This window comes from Cervus elaphus, chromosome 2 (genome assembly GCF_910594005.1).
Source record: "Cervus elaphus chromosome 2, mCerEla1.1, whole genome shotgun sequence".
NCBI lineage: Eukaryota > Metazoa > Chordata > Mammalia > Artiodactyla > Cervidae > Cervus > Cervus elaphus.
The window spans coordinates 5,826,821-5,847,575 of record NC_057816.1 but is presented as its reverse complement, the minus strand read 5'-3'; the positions used below and the strand labels follow the sequence as shown (position 1 = coordinate 5,847,575).

Below are 20,755 nucleotides of genomic sequence, written 5' to 3'. Positions count from 1 at the left end.
CCTCTTCCACTTCCCGTTGTACACAGTAAAGGTCGTTTGTACAGCAAAAAATTAAAATAAAAAATGAAATTATGTAATACATGGTCTGTTGTGTTTGGCATCTTTCACTTACTACGTTGTTTTCAAGATTCTTCCATGTGTAGCACATAATGGTACTTTGCTCTTTTTTATAGCCAAATAATATTCCATTGTAACAAAATATACCACATTTTTTTAATCCATTCATCAACTGACATTTGGGTTGTTTCTGCCATTTGGCTGTTACAAATAATGTTCTGCTGTGAGCATCTGCATTTTAGATATGTTTTTAATTCTTTTGGATATACACTTAGGAGGAGAATTGCTGAATCATAATTTACTGTTTAACGTTTTGAGGAACTGCCAAACTTTTCCAGAATGGTTGCAACATTTTACATTCCCATTAACATTCTGTAAGGGTTCCAGTTTCTCCACATTCTCTTCAACACTTGTTATTGTCTGCCTTTTTGGTAATAGCCATCCTGGTGGGTGTAAATTCTCTTCAACACTTGTTATTGTCTGCCTTTTTGGTAATAGTCATCCTGGTGGGTGTAAAGTGGTATATTGTTGTGGTATTAATTTGTATTTTCCCTAATGACCAATGATCCTAAGCACTTTTTATGTGCTTGTTGACCATTTGTATATTTTCCTTTGGAAGACATTATCTTTAATGCTAAGCATTGATGGTCTGCTCTTTGGAATGCTGTTGTTTAGGTTAACTTTATCTGCTGTAAAAGAGGTTTTGCTTCATTAATTAAAATGTTTTAGTCTATTCTCAAAGGTTGTTTCAGAAAGCTAATCCAGAAGTAGCCTTTCCCATAAAAAAATTATGTTTTGTATCCTGGTCTGTAATGTCTATAAAGACAGTTTGTCCACCCTCTGATAAACAATGGTAAATGAATAAAATGTTTCGTAGGACTTTTCCTGGTGGTTTAGTGGTTAAAACTTTGTGCTCCCAATGCAAGGGGTGTGGGTTCAACCCCTAGTCACGGAACTAAGATCCCATATGCTGTGTGGTGCAGCCAGGAAAAAAAATGTTTAGTAGACCCTATTTGGTCATATTTTTGTTGAAAATTTATATCTGTAGGCTCAAAGAGTTAGCAATGTAAAATTTACAAGTGGGGAACCTAGTGACTCATTTTAAATTTTGTACATTGTGAGAATATTAGCTGACCTTCATTTGAGAAAAAGATCTACAAAGCAAGGCAAATGGATGCTTAACGTAGCAACTGAAAATCTTGAAAAGGTGTATGATTTCATCCTTCTGTCCCTCTCTTCCCAGCGTGGTACCATGCGACGACGCTATGAAGATGATGGCATTTCAGATGATGAAATTGAAGGGAAAAGAACGTTTGACTTGGAAGAGAAACTCCACACCAACAAATATAATGCAAATTTTGTTACTTTTATGGAAGGAAAAGGTCAGTATCATTTGAATTCAGACCTGCAGCCACCTGATGGAGGTTGTAGACTCTGGGAGCTGTGCGCTCAGCATGTCTGCAGCCAGAATACTTCCTGTTAATGCTGTGATGCTGTTTATCTTTATTTTCTCTTATTACACAATGCCACTCATGCACCAGCCTCCCCCGGCCCCCTAGTCCTATCCCATGAGTCATTCTCTGCTGTATTGGAAGAAGCATGCGTTTATTAGGACAGGAATGTTGGGATTTTTTCCCTAAAGGCCTTTCCTTCGTCTCTCATCCCTTGGTTTGGGTTTAATTAAGAATAGTTCAATAGCAGTCCTTTTATGCATGTGCCTGCACCACCATAACTGAGGTCCCTGTGTGCCGTGCAGCTTTGTTCTTCGGCAAACTGACAGGGATGTCATGGTTTGTATTGCAGTGGGCAGAGTTACATGTTAGGCTGTTCAGGCACAGGATGTGATTTCTGCTTGGGATTTATGAGGTGACTCAATAGTACTATCCCCTGTTGGTTAAATTCTGAATTATTGTGGAAATAGAGATTTAGCAAACCCCTTGAGTCCTACTTCTCAGATGCTTCTTAATAACAAGCATGTATTACCTGACAGCAAAACTGTGTACACAGAAATAGCAAACACCATCTCTTATCGTGTTACATATTTTATCTTTTTCCAGCTAAACCTCTTGGCCTTTCTAACAATTGTTTTCTTATGGTGACAGATTTTAATGTAGAGTATATCCAGCGGGGTGGTTTAAGAGATCCTCTGATTTTCAAGAATTCCGATGGACTTGGAATAAAGTAAGTGTTCACTGATTGGGTTTGGCTGTAAAGTGGTCACATTACACCCAGGGCTATAGACAGTGCAGTATTGATAATCCAAAGCATAGATAATTGAAGTGTGTCGTTACAGGTAAGTGAGAAAATATAGATAACTATAAAGAAAATAAATTTGAATCTCCTGAAATCTACCACCCTGAATAATCCCTATTAACCTTTTCTCATATATTCTTTTTTCCTACATATATATGTTCATCTGTTTGTATATGTATAAACATTTATATTTAAAATATATTTTTTAATCCTCAATTTGAAGATTGATGAGGCTTGACTGGGGAGTTCTTAGTTCTTTAAGAAAAAACTCACCCTGACTAGAATAGTTGTGCTTCCCATTATACTTACTGGTGTTTGTTTCATAGGATGCCAGATCCAGACTTCACTGTGAATGATGTCAAAATGTGTGTGGGTAAGTGTTACTCGAGGCCTTTGAGTGTCTTTGAGGCAAAGATCTAAGATTTACAGCTGAGTCTTAAATCTCTTACTGAGATTTAAGGTTTAGGAGCATTGAACTGTATGTCTATTTGAAGTATATACTACCTGAAATAGTTTCTTGATTAGATACTACTATTTAGCAACTGAGAATTTTCTCGAAGGGAGTTACCGAAGTTGCTTCATTGAGTACTTCTCATTAGACATACAGCATCTGAACATCTGCCTCTTTCCTGCGTTCCAGTTTTATCACTGTGCATCCTTCTTTCTCTCCATGAAGAGCCTGCCTTCCAGGGTAAAATTTCAAAAGTAGAATTGTATTTCTCTGAGCCAAGAATGAAACCTCATCTATGATTCTTGTCCTTCCCTAAAAGCCATAGAGAAATTTCCAGGAAATTTTCACCAGCGCTACATTTGGCAACGTGGCTAAGGTTTGAAACTTTGTAAACTGAGAAGTAAATACATTAAAATATCTCTTCCTCAGTGATTGGTTAACTTGAGTCTTTAATCAGATTTGTATTTCATTAAATTCAAAATTTAGGGGGAAAACAAATTAGAACACTGTAATTAAAGAAGAAAACGTCTGGTATCACTAAGTGAAAGTCACTCAGTCATGTCCGAATCTTTGCAACCCCATGGACTGTAGCTTGCCAGGCTCCAGGGATTTTCCAGGCTAGAATACTGGAGTGGGTTGCTGTTCCCTTCTCCAAGGTCTCTTGCCAACCCAGGGATCGACCCTGGTCTCCCACATTGCAGGCAAATTTTTTACCATCTGAACCACCGGGAAAGGCTTTGGGTCAATTTTCTGCGCATCATTGGTGTTCATTGTGGCACTGAGACATGCCAGGATCCTCAGGAATTCAGAGATGGTTACTCTCATATACGTGATAAGGCAGTAAAGTGGATTAAAATGTTTTGGAAATGTTCTAACAAAACGTGAAACAAAAAGGAGCTTTGGATGCTTTCCCCCAGACAACTTCTGTTGTCCTTGTCCTCTATGCTGAAGCTTCAGTGCAGGCTCTCCCTTTGAAATTAAGTATTGCAGTACTATCTCTTGGCCACTTGAGGGCTTTTTTTTCGACAGTTGAAAAACTGTTTATCCAAGAGGTGAATGTCCGAGGTAGAGGGAGGTTCTCTAAATCCCTGTATTTTTCACTCCCCTACACGTTTCTGTGTTCGATTCCACTTTTCTCCCTGTCACTGTGTATTTCGTATTACTCAGCATAGTCTTTGGGGTGTAACAGTAAATCTGTTTAGTAGTTACTCTTCACAAGGCAGTGTTCTCAAGGGGCTTCAGAAAACCTAATAGTAGAGTACTTATTGGTCTGTTACTTGACTTTTTTTTCCTAATGACCTCCAGGAAGTAATTCCTTGGATCCATAAGTTAATGGGCCACCACAGCTTTTCTCTATTGGTCAGGCATTCTCATGGGTTTATAGTCCACAGATGACTTGCATCAGAATCATATGTGGTACTTGTTAAAAATATAGACTTCTAGATCCTGTCATAGACTTACAGTATCCACATTTCTGAGCTATACTAATGTAGAGACTTACTTACTCACTAGTGGGATTTCTTCCCACTTCCTACCACTTTGTCATGTCCTCTGTATGTCTGCTGCTAAAAATGGTTGGGGCCCTTCCTAATCTTATATTTTCCAAATAGACCTGTGGATGGTCACAGATAACTTTGTTGTGATTTAAATAAGGCAGTGATTATATTTAAACTGGCAAGACTTGTCAGAAATTTCAGCTTTCTGCTTTGCGCCCCAATTTTTTGAAGTCTGGATAGTTTTTTTCTTGGATAACTGATGATTGTTAAAATTCAGTGAACAACATATTGGTGATTACATAATCCATTATTACAAATATACTTTGGGTGATTGAGTCTTCTTTTGTACCTAAAGAATGTTACATCTCCAGTGTCAGTTCATGTCCCCAAAAGAAGAAAACCATTCTATCATGGAAACTTTATGTGGGGGGATATGTTGATTTTTAAAGTGTGGACTCATAACTGACAGGTTTCAAATCCAAGTTCCACTAATTACTACATTTGTAACATTGGGCAAGTTACTTAAATGTGAAGAACAGTGTCTGGCACATAGTATGTGCTCAGTTTATGTTAGCTATTACTATGACTGACTGTCATTCTTTTATTTAAGTGCTCTGATAGCATTGGCAGAATGGTGTTTGCTTTGATCTACATTCCTAAAGAAAAGCATTTACTTATTTTTTTAAATTATGGTTAAATACTAATAATTTAATATTTATCATTGTAATAATTTTAAAGTATTCAAGTATATTCACAATCTGCAGCCATCACTAATACCAAGTTCCTGAAATTCTTAAATCACCCTAAACAGAAACCCCATACCCATTAAGTAGTCATTCCCTGCTCTTGCCTTCCTTCAGGCCCTGGCAACCACTAATCTACTTTTATCTGTAGATTTGCCCATTTTGGATATTTCACGTAAATGGAATGATAAGACATGTAGCCTTTTGTGTATGACTTCTTTCACTTGTATAATGTTTTTGAGGTTTATCTATATTGTAGCATACAATATAGCATACTTCCTTTTTATGGTTGAATAATCCATTCATTGTGTGGGTATGCCACATTTTGTTAATTGATCTATTGGTGGACATTTGAGTTATTTCCACCTTTTTGCTATTGTAATTAGAGCTGCTAAGAGCATTAATGTGTGAGTTTTGTTTGAACACTTGTGTTTGATTCTTTTGGATATATACCTAGGAGTAGAATTGCTGGGTCATATGGTCATTCTAGGTTTAATTTACAGAAGAACCATTAAGCTGTTTTCTGTAGCAGCTCTGCCATGTTATACTCCACCCAGCACAGTCTGATTTCTCTGCATCCTTGCCAGCTCTTATATTCCTTTTACTTTTATTATGGCCATCCTAGTGGGTGTGAAGTGGTATCCCAAGGCATTTTTGATTTAGCATTTGCCTTTTCTTCCACGTAATGAAAGTTCAGTATGTTGTCTTACATTATCAGTTATCTTTTGATGTGTATCCTGCCATATCTGCTTTGTTGTGACCATATTCTTGTCATCTTGCCTATTATCTCTTATACCTAACTAGACCGTAAACTCCTTGAGAGCAGGGCACCAGGTCCTAACACTACCCTTGGTCTATCCACCAAGGCTAGGTATATATAGTAGGTGTTTGTTTCTTACAAATTGAATAGTACTCTTAATATTCCAATGGCAGCTTTTTCTTTTCTCCCCTGCTTGACCACTATTTTCTTAACTTTTTAGCTGGACTGCCTCTCCATATCTTCTCTTACGCTATTACCTCTCCTTGGAATTCTTACTGTTGAATCTTACTGAAATTCTCTTTAGTCCTCCAGGCCCAACTCAAATGTCTTCTCTTCCCTCTCTTTTTCTAAAAGCCTTCTCCAATCAGTCTAGTTAAAACAATTTTTTTCTTTTGATTTTTCTTTTATTTTTACTGCCGTTTAATTAATTAGCATCTATTTTATGTCAGACATTTTACTTCATTGACTAAATCCTTACATTGGCCCACAAGGTGATGTTTTTCTCCAGTTACAGAAGAAAATATTAAGGTTTAGAGAAATGAAATAACTTGCCTAAATAACATTCGAGCTGAGACTTAAACTTAGGTCTCTGACTCTGAGGCTGTTGTTTCCTCCCCTGCTATTTTATGCTGCCTCTTTGGCATTCTGTCTTTTGTTGTGGTTGTTACAGTTGGTTGAGAATCTTGTGTCCATTAAGATGTTTTATAATTCAGTAAATTTTTATGGAATGTATGAAATTTATCATCTATGAATGGTACTTAGTACTTAAAATTGTCAGGATTGAGATATTGAATAAAGATTCAACACCTGACCATGTAGTAAACATGCCGTAGGGAGTGATTGTTGTTTTTAGTATTAATCACTGTCATTCTCATTCTTTCTGATTTGGTTTTCGGTTGATTACCTCTTTCAAGTGACAGCTGTCTCCTGTCTATTTATTGCTGAATACTGTAAAGGAAAAAGAATAGTTTGTTTACTTTGATTTGTATCTTGTATTCTTAATATATTTAAGGATATCAGTGGCTCAGTAGACATGATCAATGCATCTTTCATGGCAGGGAGTCGTCGTATGGTGGATGTCATGGATGTGAACACACAGAAAGGCATTGAAATGACCATGGCTCAGTGGACACGCTACTATGAGACCCCAGAGGAGGAGCGAGAAAAACTCTATAATGTCATCAGCCTAGAGTTTAGCCACACCAGGCTGGAGAACATGGTGCAGAGGCCCTCCACGGTTAGTCTAATCATTGTCTCCACATTGTCACCACTAGGGTTGTTTATACACTGGGAGAAGATCTTAAACATAGCAGGATGAAGATGAACAAGAAAATTTAAAAAGAATAACTTGTGTTTTCCAAGGGTTCATCATTTCCAACATCACTTGATTTTTTTTTATAGGGTGAGGCCATTCTGATAATTTGGGAACTTTGTCACTTACATGTAATGGGGAAGAGTCTTAAAATTCACTCTGATAAGAACTGTAAACAGGAAGTTTGCCTAGTAAATTTCTATCCTATAGGTTTATACTTGCAGAGATGCTTGGGAGAAAAATGATTTAGAGGCAGGTGAGTAGATTCTGTTGGATGATTAGTAGTAACAGATTGACAACCCAGCATGGGGGAAAGTTAGTTTTTGATGCTTAACTTTCCTGAGGTAGATACTGATTTAACCCCTCTCTTATACGAAGGTGGCTATCTATAAGATCCTTTCCTTGAGGGGGATTGGTTTCACTTTTAAAATATACCTAATCATTTTTGGACCACTTTTATTCCTGTCTCAAAACTCACTTGAGTCAAGTATTCCATCTGGAACAACAGAATTTGTAATGTACTATTATTTTAAACATTATTTTAAAGTCTCAGTGTTTTATCCTGTCTCCATTTAAATTATCCTAATTATACCCTTTGACTTTCAAAGTTAAAATGTGGTTAATTGGTTACAATAATGTCATTTACATATACATATACATACATACCTTCAACTTACTAGATAGTTTCATTATTATCACTAACTCATTGGTATGTACAGACCAAGGGAAAATGTCTGTCAGTGTGATGTAAAGAGATCCCCAGTCTTGACATGAAAGAAGAAATGAGGCAGAGAAGGAAGACCAGAATCCCAGGCAAGAGGAATAGTATGTGCAAAAGTAGGTGCAGGGAGAGTAATCTGGACAACTTTAAACTGTCCATTGTGCGTGGTAGCCTGAAGTGAGATTCTCTCTAGAGGAGAAAAATGGCTTCTGCTGTCATCCCAGCAGTAACTGAGAAGAAGTAGATGAAGAAGTAGCAGATATAATGTGCAAGTTTGGTGATGGGGAAATTAGTTCATGGAAGGCCATGAGCTGTTTTTGCAGTGTGTGATTTGATTATGTCCCAGTTTGGCCTCGTATTGGTACAGAGCAGGTAGAAACTGGTGATTATCCGTCCTGGAGACTTGTTCTCAAACAGATGTGACCATTTAGCAGAAGGCCTATCCAGAGCCTAAAGAGTAACCTAAGAAAAAGGTGTGAACACCTTATTACAGTATTCTTTTGGTAGTCAGATGATACCCAATAATATCAAACAAAAAGAGGACAGAGAGTGACTTACTGCTGCAGGTGAGAATTCTAGCCAGAAAGATTGAACTATCTCTGAGTGAACACTTGACAAAAAAAATACTCATGTGTTCCTAATTGTCCTCTTCCTGTCCAGACATAAGAACTTATAGTAAGTATATTGAACAAGTCAGTTATTCTTTATTCTGGTAAAGGCTTTCCAAAGGACAGTTCCAGGAGATGGGAGATCCTGGCCACTACACTAAGAGAGCAGAAGATAGGTTTTGTTTGATGAGAAGAAAGAAACCTGGAGCTCAGTCAGTGTTCCTAGGCCCAGTGGATGCTTGGTTAAAGCTCTTGGATCCCTGAGTGGAAATTCTTTGAAATGGGACAGAAAGTGAATCTTCATAGTTGTTCCTCATCTTGCTTATTTAAACTTGCATGTCATCAGTGACCCCTTCCAAAAACTCACGGTTTACATCTGAGTGTCCACTGGACATTTGCCTATATCATTACACACAGATTGTATGCATTTATCTAGATACATGTTGTAAGGAAATAAATGATGAAATATATACAGACATAAGTTATAGAGCTTACCAGATACATCTTTTTTAGAGCCATAAGTTAGATACCTGCAGCACCAGCGCTTTGCTGAATCCATGGTTGTTTGACTCAGCTCCTTAAGACTGTTTCTTAGAGTTCAGTGGTTGGGTGCAGACATTTGAAGATATAGGACATGTTATGATTCAGTGTAAAGTGTTTAAATAAGTTCATACTGTTTTCATTTCTCATTTCTTTCAACACATATTATTTAAAACAGATATCAGATACCTGGACTTCCCTGGTGATACAGTGGTTAAGACTCCATGCTTCCATTGCAGAGGGCATGGGTTCAGTCCCTAGTGGGGGAAGTTCCCCATGCTGTGTGGTGTGGCCAAAGGAAAAAAGCAGATTCCTAAACTTTGATAACATTATTTCAAAAAAATTTTAACATGTTTTTACATGTTATCCTCACAATATTCCTTTGAGGTAATTATCCTCATTTTACGGATAAGTTCCAGAACCTCACATAAGATCTTGAGAAAACATGATAGACCTGGAACTTCTGATTCCTAACCCAGTAGGTTCTATAGCACATTGCTCATGTAAGGCTGCAAATCCCTATGGAATTCTTTTGTCCTCCCCTCTCCTTTCCTTTTCTTAAATGTTTGGTATCTTGGCTCTTCTAGCAGTTTGTCTTTCAATAAGTTTACAGGAATCTTCCAGACAGTGCCTTTTATCTCCACCCCGCAACCCCCACCCCCGCCGGTATAGCTGGTTATGCCAGTCTGCCACACACAGAGGGGGTTTTGTTGGGCACTACTGCCTCATTTAATGACTTTTCTTAAATGACTTTGTTTTGATTAGTGTTATCTTTGTGATCATGCTCGTCTTCATTTTGACCATTAGTCTTCATTTTCACTTAATAATTATATCTAGAATGTTTGCCTGTTGACTCTAAATTTACCAACAGATTGTTTGCTTGCTGGAAGTTAAATTGTAGTATTTCAGTATGTGTTTTGAGAATTTCTGTTTTTCTTGACTTTAGCATTCTCTTTAATCCCAACCTAAATGTGTTTCCTCCTTTAAAGGTGGATTTCATTGACTGGGTAGACAATATGTGGCCAAGGCATTTGAAAGAAAGTCAGACTGAATCAACAAATGCCATCTTGGAGATGCAGTATCCTAAAGTGCAGAAGTAAGTGGCTTACCCTGCATTTTCTTCAGTGTGCTGTGGGAGACCAGAGTGACAGCAAGGAACAGGTCCTCCCTTAGCAGCCTCGCTTCATGTCCCAAGAGAGTCAAGTTTAGTTCCAAAGGAAGCGTGTATGTAACAGCCCCATAGCCGTGGTAACATAAAGGAAAACACACTTTTCTTCTGATACTATGATGACTTGAGATTGCATTCCTCTCACCAGCTGGGAGTTTATATCAGGTGGAAGATGGAGCGGAGTACACAGGGGAGAGTGTGGCATTGTGGTGGGAAAAGTCTCCTTTTTCTCATCAGCGCACTAAAGCTGCTACTTTTTTTGGGTCAGGTACTGTCTGATGAGTGTTCGAGGCTGCTATACGGACTTCCACGTGGACTTCGGTGGTACCTCTGTTTGGTATCACATCCATCAAGGGGGAAAGGTATGGTCACAGTTGTGATGGGGATTGGAATCTGAAGCCGATTATATGACTTAGCTTCAGTTCATGCATGCTTCATATACCCTGAAAACTAGTCTATTAGGAGATACACACACACGTATCTGGAGAGAATCATGGATTAAGTTGACTTTCTTGGCTAGAATCCAGTAGAAATTGATATCCATCTAGCCCATTTTCCTTTTACTGATATTGGCACCAGTACTTAGTAAACTTTAACAGTCCTGTTTCTATATTCCCAAAGCAGAATTCTCCAGATGAAGGCAAGGAAGTGGTGTTAAGAGGAAAAGATAACTTCTCTGCATGGAAGTATAGTAAATAGTAGAAGGGAACACAAAGTGCGGCAGATTGACAATGAAATCAGCAAATTGGGATCCAGACCACTTTTCCCTATATAGAGGCATTGATTGGTCTGAAATGTAGCCAGAGGAAGCCTTTAAGTCCTGTCAGGGGATATAAATAGATTTCGAAAGATTATCCTCATTCATAAAGCCTTACATTCCAGCTTCTGAATGCTGTGTGAGAATGGAAATGTAGAATTAGTATCAGAGGTTTATAGTATTACACTCTTGTTGTTACCCTTTTTTTCTTGTAAGAAGTAAGAGCATTTATGAGAGAAAAGTAGAACTGGAATGAAAACAGATGATGCTTTTAAAATGTGAGGGCTGAATTAGAACAGCTATATCTCTAAATCCAGAGTCACTGTGTTTACTTTAAATCCATTTAAATGGTGTCCTGAGTTTTGTCCTTTTTATCTTGGTTACTACCTTGGAATCGAGCAACCCAGGCCTGTCTTTTGAAGATACTGTATACCTAACTAACGAGGCCAGCCAGCTAGGGGCAATAAAGGGACTCCTAGGTGACAAGCTTAATGCCCTCCTTCTCTCTGAGTCCTGTATAGGTTCCGGGTTCTACAATCAAACCCCAGGGAAGCCCTAATGCTGTTTGATCAAGTGGAGGACAGAAAAGGTCTACTTCCCTGAGGCCTCTAGAATTTCCCAAATGGTCAAGTTCTGTAGGCTGGGAGGATTGCTTGCTTCTCTTCTACCTGTTGGTCTTAACTTGTACCTGTTTTATCAGTTGAGGGAGACGACTGGGTCATGTCAATGGCTGTTAACAGACTGAAGTTTTTTAACTCACAGGTCTTCTGGCTCATCCCCCCTACAGCCCACAACCTGGAGCTGTACGAGAATTGGCTGCTGTCAGGGAAACAGGGAGACATCTTTCTGGGTGACCGGGTATCAGATTGCCAACGCATTGAGCTCAAGCAGGGCTATACCTTCGTCATTCCCTCAGGTAAGCAAGATAGAAAAAAGTGAGTTGTCTACCCTAGCCCGTCTTCTTTTCTTAAAGAAAAGGAAATGGATAGATTATCACTAAGAATGGTTGTGATGCTAAAGTGGGCAGAAAACGGTCGAGTATTCTTTCTTGTCCTTATTGAGTAAATGCAGAGAATTTTTTTTCAAGGCCATGGTTTTCCACTAAAAGTATGTATGAGAATTGCCAGTAGAGGCTTTTCAGATCTACGCATTTGGGCCCCACTTTATCCTTAGCTATTCAGAATCTATGGATAAGACCTATTTTGCAGGTGATAAACAGCCCTGATTAAGAATTTCTTCCTCTGCTAAGTGACAACTATGAAACCTAGAGTGCTGGATTAGTGCTAGTTTTTATCAGGTAACTAAATTCCAAAATAAGTACTTGGAGGGAGCAGAGATTTTGGAGTCACAGACCTTTATTAGAATTCTGACTATACATTTACCTGCTAATACTACTTTGGTCAAGTATTTAAAGCCCTTTCGTTTTGTTGGGAGGAGTAAATGACAACACAAGTAACTTCTCTTGTGTTGAGCCTGGTTCATATTAAGTGCTCCAGAAAATGCAGGTACCAGGTTTACTGTATACTAAACATTTGACATGGATTTTCTCACCCAGTACTTAACAGCCACACATGTAAAGTATAATTTATCCTGGATTTACAGAGGATATTGAGGTTACAAGAGATGAAGTAACTTGACCAGCCATGAAGAGGCAGAATTAGGGTAAAAAGTGTGATCTAGAAGTCTTGTGCTCAGGCTCTGAGAGAGCCACGCTGCATTGAGTGCTTATAGCCTCTGCTGTCTGTTCCTTTTCTCCTAGGCTGGATTCATGCTGTGTATACTCCTACAGACACGTTGGTGTTTGGAGGCAATTTTTTGCATAGCTTCAATATCCCCATGCAGTTAAAAATATACAACATTGAAGATCGAACACGGGTAAGTAACTATGTAAGAATTGAATGTGAAGAGGTTTCATATATATCTCTTTTTACTCTGCTTACTGTGTAACACTCAAACTATTGTACTTTAATATATAAATGTGTACACTGCCTTTCTCAACTGGGGTTCCATGAGAGAATTAAACTTTGTAGAAAATGATTTGTGTGTCTTATTTTGTCAGTTTTCCATAGTGTGTTACATAGCTGATAAATCATCCTGGATATATAGGGGGAAAGTTACATGCAGTAGATACCTTAAGGCAAGAGTTGACAAATTTTTTTGTAAAGAACCAGATAGTAAATATTTTAGGTGTTGTGGGCCATACGGTATCTGTCACAAGCACTTACTCTGCCTTGTAGAATGAAGCACTTAAAAAGTGAGGATGGCTCAAATATATAAATTGTATTTATGGACACTGAAATTTGATTTCATGTAATTTTCTTCTTTCACAAAATTCTCTTTTAGTTAGATTCCACCTTACCCCCCACCATTTAAAAGTGTGATATGTTAATGATTGATGAATCTTGGGAAAGCTATGAAAGTCTTAGTGGTACTGCTCTATAAACTTTCTGGTGGATTTGAAAGTTTTCAGGATTAAAAATAAAAAAATATACATAAGATACGAGATTGTTGCTGTCGGAGTTATAGAGATTGCCCTGTTAGAATTAAGAGAGGATACAGTGCTTTTAAAATAAATATTATAGAAGTGAATTTTATAGAATTTTATAGCTTGTTTGTTAAAAATAAATAGTGAAACTACAGAAGATACAATAGTAGTTTAGTAAGTTTGAAGTTAAAGTAACAGTAAAAATAGTTTAAATGTTTTGAAAGAGAAAAATCACATAATTTCATAGTAAAATACTCTTACATAACTCAAAATGATTTTGCAATAATACCATCTACCCTGTTGTAAGGTTCAATATGAAAATATTTTTTAAAAGCATTTCCCTTTTTGGCTAAAAATTGCCATTATGCCCATTGCTTAATTGTTTGCTCAGTTTGAGGGAAGAAAGGAGGATATATATTCAAAACTATAGGTAAAATGAGCACCTTAACTCTGCATGAAAGAGTCTCCTGCAGACTGTTCAACTGGTAATAACTAATCTTGGTTTATCTATCTAATTTTCCTAGACTTTGTTTATCAGAAAATGTCAAATTTCAGTATCTAACAGACATACTATTCCATTTTTCCTACATATGACTTAATTCTTTCCTTCCAAATAAGGAACTCTCTGTGTTTCCATGAAATTTCACTGGATCCTCTACACATGTCCACAGAGGTTTTTGGTTTTTTTTTTTTGCTTTCTACACCCAAGCTTTTACATTGCCAGTACCAACCTGACATACATTTATTATGTTACCAACTTCTTTAAACTTACAAAGTTTAACTTAAAAGAGAATGTGTAGAGAATGCTTTAGTAAAGAAGTATAAAATATGTTATAAATTTAATGCAATATGTTAGTTACTTTTGCCATGCCGGTGTAGAAATATACTATTTGAATTGAGTATTGTTAGTTCTATTGATAGTGCTTAAAGGCTCAATAATTTTATAATGAATATTAAAAATTTTTTTTTCAAAAATTCTAACCCAGCCTTAGAAATTGATGTGCTCTGTGGTGTCTAGCAGCATAGGTAAAATGGGGGAAAACAAATGTAATGGGGTAGTTTGGGTGTATGATATCTTGGCTATTATTAGTACAGTCTCTTGAGTTCCAAGTGAAAAATTAAAAGTGTAATGCCCATTTTATATTTTATTTTACTTTATTTTCTTGTCAGCACTACTCCGTTGTCAACAGAGTTTCAGAGGGTTTAGAATTTGGGGTTGTCCTAAAGACCTTTCCCAAAGTCTTTTTTAAAACTTAAAAGGCAAGCAGAGAAGCGCAGTGTATTATGTTTAATTTTGGGGGGATCAAGTATCTATTAATTCTTGTGTTCCCTCCTGCTGTACCAAAAGTAAATTAATTTTATTTTCAAACAAGGGAGGAGAAACCTCTTCTAGTTGTTGAAGCTCTAGTGGCATCAGAGACTAAGATTCAGAGCCTAAAACCTTTGCATTGGAAAACTAATAAAAAGTACGTCTCTCCTGCCTTGCAATGAGGAAGGTGATCTCCTTATTCCCCAGAGATGCCCTGTGACCTAGTGAAGGGTTTTGAAAAGGGATGTCCATCTGAATCTCCTTGATTTGGGAAGATTGGCTGACATGGAGCTTTGAAAAGTAGGTGGGAACATTTTCAGGAGTTACATGTTCAGATCAATCCTAAAAATATTGTTTTCCTTATCCTTTTGAAAGAAGCCCTTTCTGAAAGAAGACAGGCAGAATATACAAGCATACCTCAGAGATCTGGCAGGTTTGGTTCAGTACTACTGCGATAAAGTGAATATTGCCGTAAACTGAAATCACAGGAGTATTTTTCTTTTTCCAGTGTATGTAAAAATTATATTCACATTATACATAGTCTGTCAGTTATTTTTACATTATTTGTTGTCTGTTAATGTACAGTGGCATTATGTCTTTTAAAAAAAAGTATGTACTTTAATTTAAAGATACTTTATTGCAACAAAATTCTGTAAAGCAGTTATCCTTCAATTAAAAAATGATTAAGAAAACAAAATAAAGATAGACAAGAGTTAAAACAGAAAAAAAGCAATACTTTGTTGCTAAACAGTGCTAGTCATCATCTGACAAATGCAAGGTTGCTATAAACCTTCAATTTGTTTAAAAAAAAAAAAAGGCCACAATATCTATGAAACTCGGTAAAGTAAAGCACAGTAAAATGAGGTATGCCTGTATTTAAGATAATCTCCATGGTTGATCTTGAGCCATGCTGATTTGCCGGTTCCTTGACCATGATAAATCAGAAGGGCAATTATTTTTATTATAATTCACCTGGAATAATTTCATACTATTTTGGGGAAGAATGAAAAGAAAGCTAAAGATAGCAGCTGATGAGGCCACATGGAATAGTAACCTGATTTGCGGACATACCATCTTAGTAGAGTACAAAGTATGAAGCAGGCAAGCTGAGAGCTAATGTGGGGGGAAATACTCAGTCTAGTGTCCTAGATGAGGTATAGCTTGGGAATGCATCTCTAATCATACTTTCATGTATGTAAGGACATAATAAAAACATTTTCCATTATATTCTGTGTTTCATGGCCTTCTGATTCAGGGTACAGGCAAGAATGGTTGATATATACAATAAGTATATTGTGCCTTGCTAAAATTTTACTCTCTGTCTCAAAACTTCTTTTTGATGCTTTCCCACTCAACAAGACAGCTTCTTGATAGTTCTAAGTGGTCTTTCCAAGTACCTGTTATCTTTAGTGATGATTTCCGAAGACCAACATTTTTTAAGTTGAGAGATTCACTTAAATTCTTGCTCCACATGGCAACCTAGGATTACATGTTAACTAGAGAGAGTTTTTCCTGGGCTAATTATTGGAGTGATTGTTTGTTACTCTCTTTCCTGAAAAATTGTTATTAGCTTGATTTTCTCATTATTTTATTCCCTTGTTAGGTTCCTAATAAGTTCCGCTATCCATTCTACTATGAGATGTGTTGGTACGTGTTGGAGCGCTATGTGTACTGCATAACCAACCGCTCTCACCTAACTAAGGAATTTCAGAAAGAGTCCCTTAGCATGGGTAAGTGTTCAACCTACATGAACTTCTAAGATACTCCACAGGACTGAGGGTAAGGCCAGAAATACTCCACAGGCTATTCCCCAGTTGTTTTGTTTCTATGGTTTATCTTTTCACTTATCTACTTAGAAGTACCGAATCCACTCATTGAAGTTGAATACTGGTTACAATTGATCCTCCTACCCAGATGTGAATTATTAGGGCTAAATGAAATATTCTGGATCTCATCTGGTGTTAGTATTTTGCTCCTCAAGAAAGTAATCATTTGGAAATTGATCAAGTGGTTAGGACTCCGCACTTTCACTGCCGTGATCCAGGTTCAATTCCTGGTTGGGGAACTAAGATCCTGCAAGCAGCTCTGTATGGGCAGAAAAAAAGTCTTAACATGTTTTATTGTGTAAAGAATGGTCTTTGGCACAATAAAAACTAGGATTGCATCAGAGTTACTCTTTAACTGTATTTCAGGCACCAAACTAAGCAGTCTGTATACATTAAGTTGTTATTACCTGTGAGGTGTATATATATTTATCCATATTTTACACATGGTGACATCAAGGTTCAAGGAAATTAAAAAACTTGCTCATGATCTAAGAGTTAATAAATGGGAATGTTAAGTCATGTTGGTAAGATTCTAAAATGTATATTCTTCTGAGTTTTAATGCCTCCCTAACTTACATCAAGAGAAATATTTTATTGGATGTCAAGGTAGTTTCAGTTACACATTTTTAGGCTATTCCATTCCTTGAAAATAAAGAGGAGCCAACACTGCCATATCCTATGGTCATGTAAGCAAAATACTTTTTTGCCTTAGCATTTCCTCTGAGGATAATTGATGTTGTCATTTGAAAATAAAACATGCTCAACAATATGTGAAAGCAGGATACAGAATTGTATATATAGAATGATCCTAATTTTGTTTAAAAATATGTCAAGTTATTAGTTATACACATATGTATAGAAAAAGATGGAAAGAAGATCCATCACACTGTTGAGTTTCTCCAAGGGTGGAGAATACAGGATGACTGACTTCTTTGCACCTTCCTATATTTTCTAAATTATTAATAGTCAGCATTTATTACTTTCATAATAAAAGATGAGTTAACATTTTAAAATTCTTTTATCAAAACTCTTTTTTTTGACTATCAAAATCTTTCTTTTAAAAAATATTCACGTTGTTTTATTAACCATGTTGCTAAGATTTTGATTCCAAAGCTTAATTTTATGGCCAAAATTTTGAACAAAGGCAGTTTTTAAATATATATGCTTCATGTTTTTGTTGTTTAGTTACTAAGTCATGTCTGACTCTTTCGCAACCCCATAGACTGTAGCCTGCCAGGCTCCTCTGTCAGTGGAATTTTCCAGGCAAGAATACTGGAATGGGTTGCCCCTTCCTTCTCCAGGGGATCTTCCCTGACCCAGGGATCGAACCTGTGTCTCCTGCATTGGCAGGCAGATTCTTTACCACTGAGCCACCAGGGAAGCCAGTGTGCTTCATATTAGTACTAGTCTTTTAAAAGATAATGAGATCATAATCCTCAAATTAAGTTTGAACTTGAAACTCAGGTACAGCTATTTTCATGGGTAACTTATTTTCAGCACACTGTTTATTAAAGACTGCACCCTTCCCAATCTTTTAAAAATCCAGTTGACTGTTGCCTCAGTTATCCTATTAACTCAGGATCCTATTTTTACCTGTAACTGATTTTCAGCAGTAGACAAATGGGTTGGAATAGGGAAGACCATTTTTAAACTGTGGTAACTTTGTCATTTATAACATCAGGGTCCCTCGATTACTACCTATTTCTCTTGTTGATCACATGGCCAAGTGGCACATTTCATACCACATTTTTTCTTCATACTGGCAGATTTGGAGTTAAATGGGTTGGAGTCTGGAAACGGGGATGAGGAAGCAGTAGACCGAGAGCCCCGGCGTTTGAGCAGCAGACGTTCTGTCCTCACCAGCCCTGTAGCCAACGGGGTCAACCTGGATTATGATGGACTGGGCAAAACCTGCCGAAGTCTTCCAAGTCTGAAGAAAACTTTGTCTGGGGACTCATCTGACTCTAGCCGGGGTTCCCAGAATGGCCAAGTGTGGGAATCCCAGTGTAGCCCCCGAAAGGACCGACAGGTGCATCTGACCCATTTTGAGCTTGAAGGCCTTCGTTGCCTTGTAGATAAATTGGAATCTCTGCCACTGCACAAGAAATGCGTCCCTACAGGGATAGAAGACGAAGATGCTCTCATTGCTGATGTGAAGGTAAGGGTTGGTTGTGTTGCATAACGGCTGCTAACCTGGCTAGGACAGTCAGTTTCTGGATTCTGAGAGAAAATTCGGGAGTTTGGGGTGATCTTGGTTCAACCAGAAAGAAGTTAAGAGTGTGTGTGTGTCTGTATTTGGGCTGTTCCTAAAATGAGGTTAGGTCCCTATTAGAAAAATGCGAACATCTGTATGTTCAGTTAGGATTTAAATCTAATCTTAAAAATGCAGATATCAGGCTGACCCTAGAAAAAGGGTGAGCCTGAGAAAAATGTTTATATTAAGAAATGTTATTTAGAACTTGTTACACTCCGATAAAGAGGTCTATTTCAGAACAAAAATGACCAGTAAAATCTCTGGCAGTCTTATCCCAAGCACATTTGTTGTTGTTGTTGTTCAGTTGCGAAAGTGAAAGTGAAGTTGCTCAGTGGTGTCCGACTCTGCGACCCCATGGACTGTAGCCTACTAGGCTCCTCTGTCCGCAGGATTTTCGAGGCAAGAATGCTGGAGTGGGTTGCCATTTCCTTCTCCAGTCGTATTCAACTCTTTACAACCCCGTGGACTGCAGCATGCCAGACTCCCCTGTCCTTCACTGTCTCCTGGAGTTTGCTTAAGCTCATGTCCATTGAGTCAGTGATGCCATCCAACCATCTCATCCTCTGTCACCCCCTTCTAACTCTTGCCCTCAGAACTCCAATACTTTGGCCACCTAATGCCAAGAGCTGAGTCATTTGAAAAGACCCTGATGCTGGGAAAGATTGAAGGCAGGAGGAGAAGGGGACGACAGGATGAGATAGCTGGATGGCATCACCAACTCAATGGACATGAGTTTGGGTAAACTCCAGGTGTTGGCGATCGACAGGGAGGCCTGGCGTGCTGCAGTCCATGGGGTCGCAAAGAGTCAGACACTACTGAGCGACTGAACTGAACTGAGCTTCAAATTTACCTACATTAAGACTTAAATACATTGGGGCAACTTCTGAGAAAAGTGTCAATTTAAATGTAATTCATCTTACTGCCAAATCAAGTTTCTACATGTTGTATATTTTTCTTTTTTCTCAGTAAGTCTCCCAGCATTCAGTTCAGTTCAGGCGCTCAGTCGTGTCCGACTCTTTGCAACCCCATGGACTTGCAGCACGCCAGGCTTCCCTGTCCATCACCAACTCCCGGAGCTTACTCAAACTCATGTCCATTGAGTCGTGATGCCACCAACTATCTCATCCTCTGTCATCCCCTCCTCCTCCCACCTTCAATCTTTGCCAGCATCAGGTCTTTTTCAAATGAGTCAGTTCTTCACATCAGGTGGCCAAAGTATTGGAGTCTCAGCTTCAGCATCAGTCCTTCCAATGAATATTCAGGACTGATTTCCTTTAGAATGGACTGGTTGGGTCTCCTTGGTGTCTAGGCGACTCTCAAGAGTCTTCTCTAACACCACAGTTCAAAAGCATCAGTTTCTTCAGCACTCAGCTTTCTTTGTAGTCCAACTCTCACATCCGTACTTGACTACTGGAAAAACCATAGCTTTGACTAGACGGACCTTTGTGGCAAAGTAATATGTTTGCTTTTTAATGCTTAGTAATCTTCAAAGTCCTACCCACTCCTCATATATTGGTCTCAAAGAAACGAATTTATTTTTAGGGAATCCAGGTTTGAACTCTTTGAACTGGAGAGAGTTCTAGTAAATCTTTTCTCATATATCTCATATGAAACCAGTGCGGACTACCCCAGAGGTCCAATGGTTTAGACTGAGCTTCCACTGCAGGAGACATGGGTTCAGTCCCTGATCAGAGAACTAAAATCCCACATGCCACCCTGTGTAGCCCCAAAAAAGTGACCATTAATACAAACATGAAAAAGTCTTTAAATCACTGTTTGGAATTACGTCTTCAGCACAGGGCACGGGTATGTGTATTAGAAAGCCAGTTAACCATTTGTAACGTGTTATTTTTAAAACCTTCTGTATAGATTGTTTTAAGCCACAGAAAAATTTATAAGGAATAAATTTATGTGACTTTAAGGAAGATGGGCTAAATATCTCATAGTACAGCTTTTTTATTCCTCATCCTTATACAAGTGTTGCTTGGCTACCACTAAACAACGAGCTGAGGTTC

At 38.0% G+C, this 20,755-nt stretch overlaps 1 protein-coding gene across 1 annotated transcript in view; it reads left to right on the top strand.

Annotated features, from left to right (window-relative positions):
* The window catches only part of KDM2A (lysine demethylase 2A), an 88,647-nt gene that overhangs the window by 46,943 nt on the left and 20,949 nt on the right, over nt 1–20,755 (top strand). Inside the window, exons 3-12 of the mRNA XM_043925433.1 lie at nt 1,301–1,439; nt 2,160–2,238; nt 2,637–2,683; nt 6,819–6,997; nt 9,931–10,037; nt 10,378–10,471; nt 11,629–11,782; nt 12,626–12,741; nt 16,264–16,390; nt 18,253–18,644. Of these exons, the coding sequence (XP_043781368.1) occupies nt 1,301–1,439; nt 2,160–2,238; nt 2,637–2,683; nt 6,819–6,997; nt 9,931–10,037; nt 10,378–10,471; nt 11,629–11,782; nt 12,626–12,741; nt 16,264–16,390; nt 18,253–18,644 (1,434 nt within the window). The remainder of the gene's footprint in view (nt 1–1,300; nt 1,440–2,159; nt 2,239–2,636; nt 2,684–6,818; nt 6,998–9,930; nt 10,038–10,377; nt 10,472–11,628; nt 11,783–12,625; nt 12,742–16,263; nt 16,391–18,252; nt 18,645–20,755) is intronic.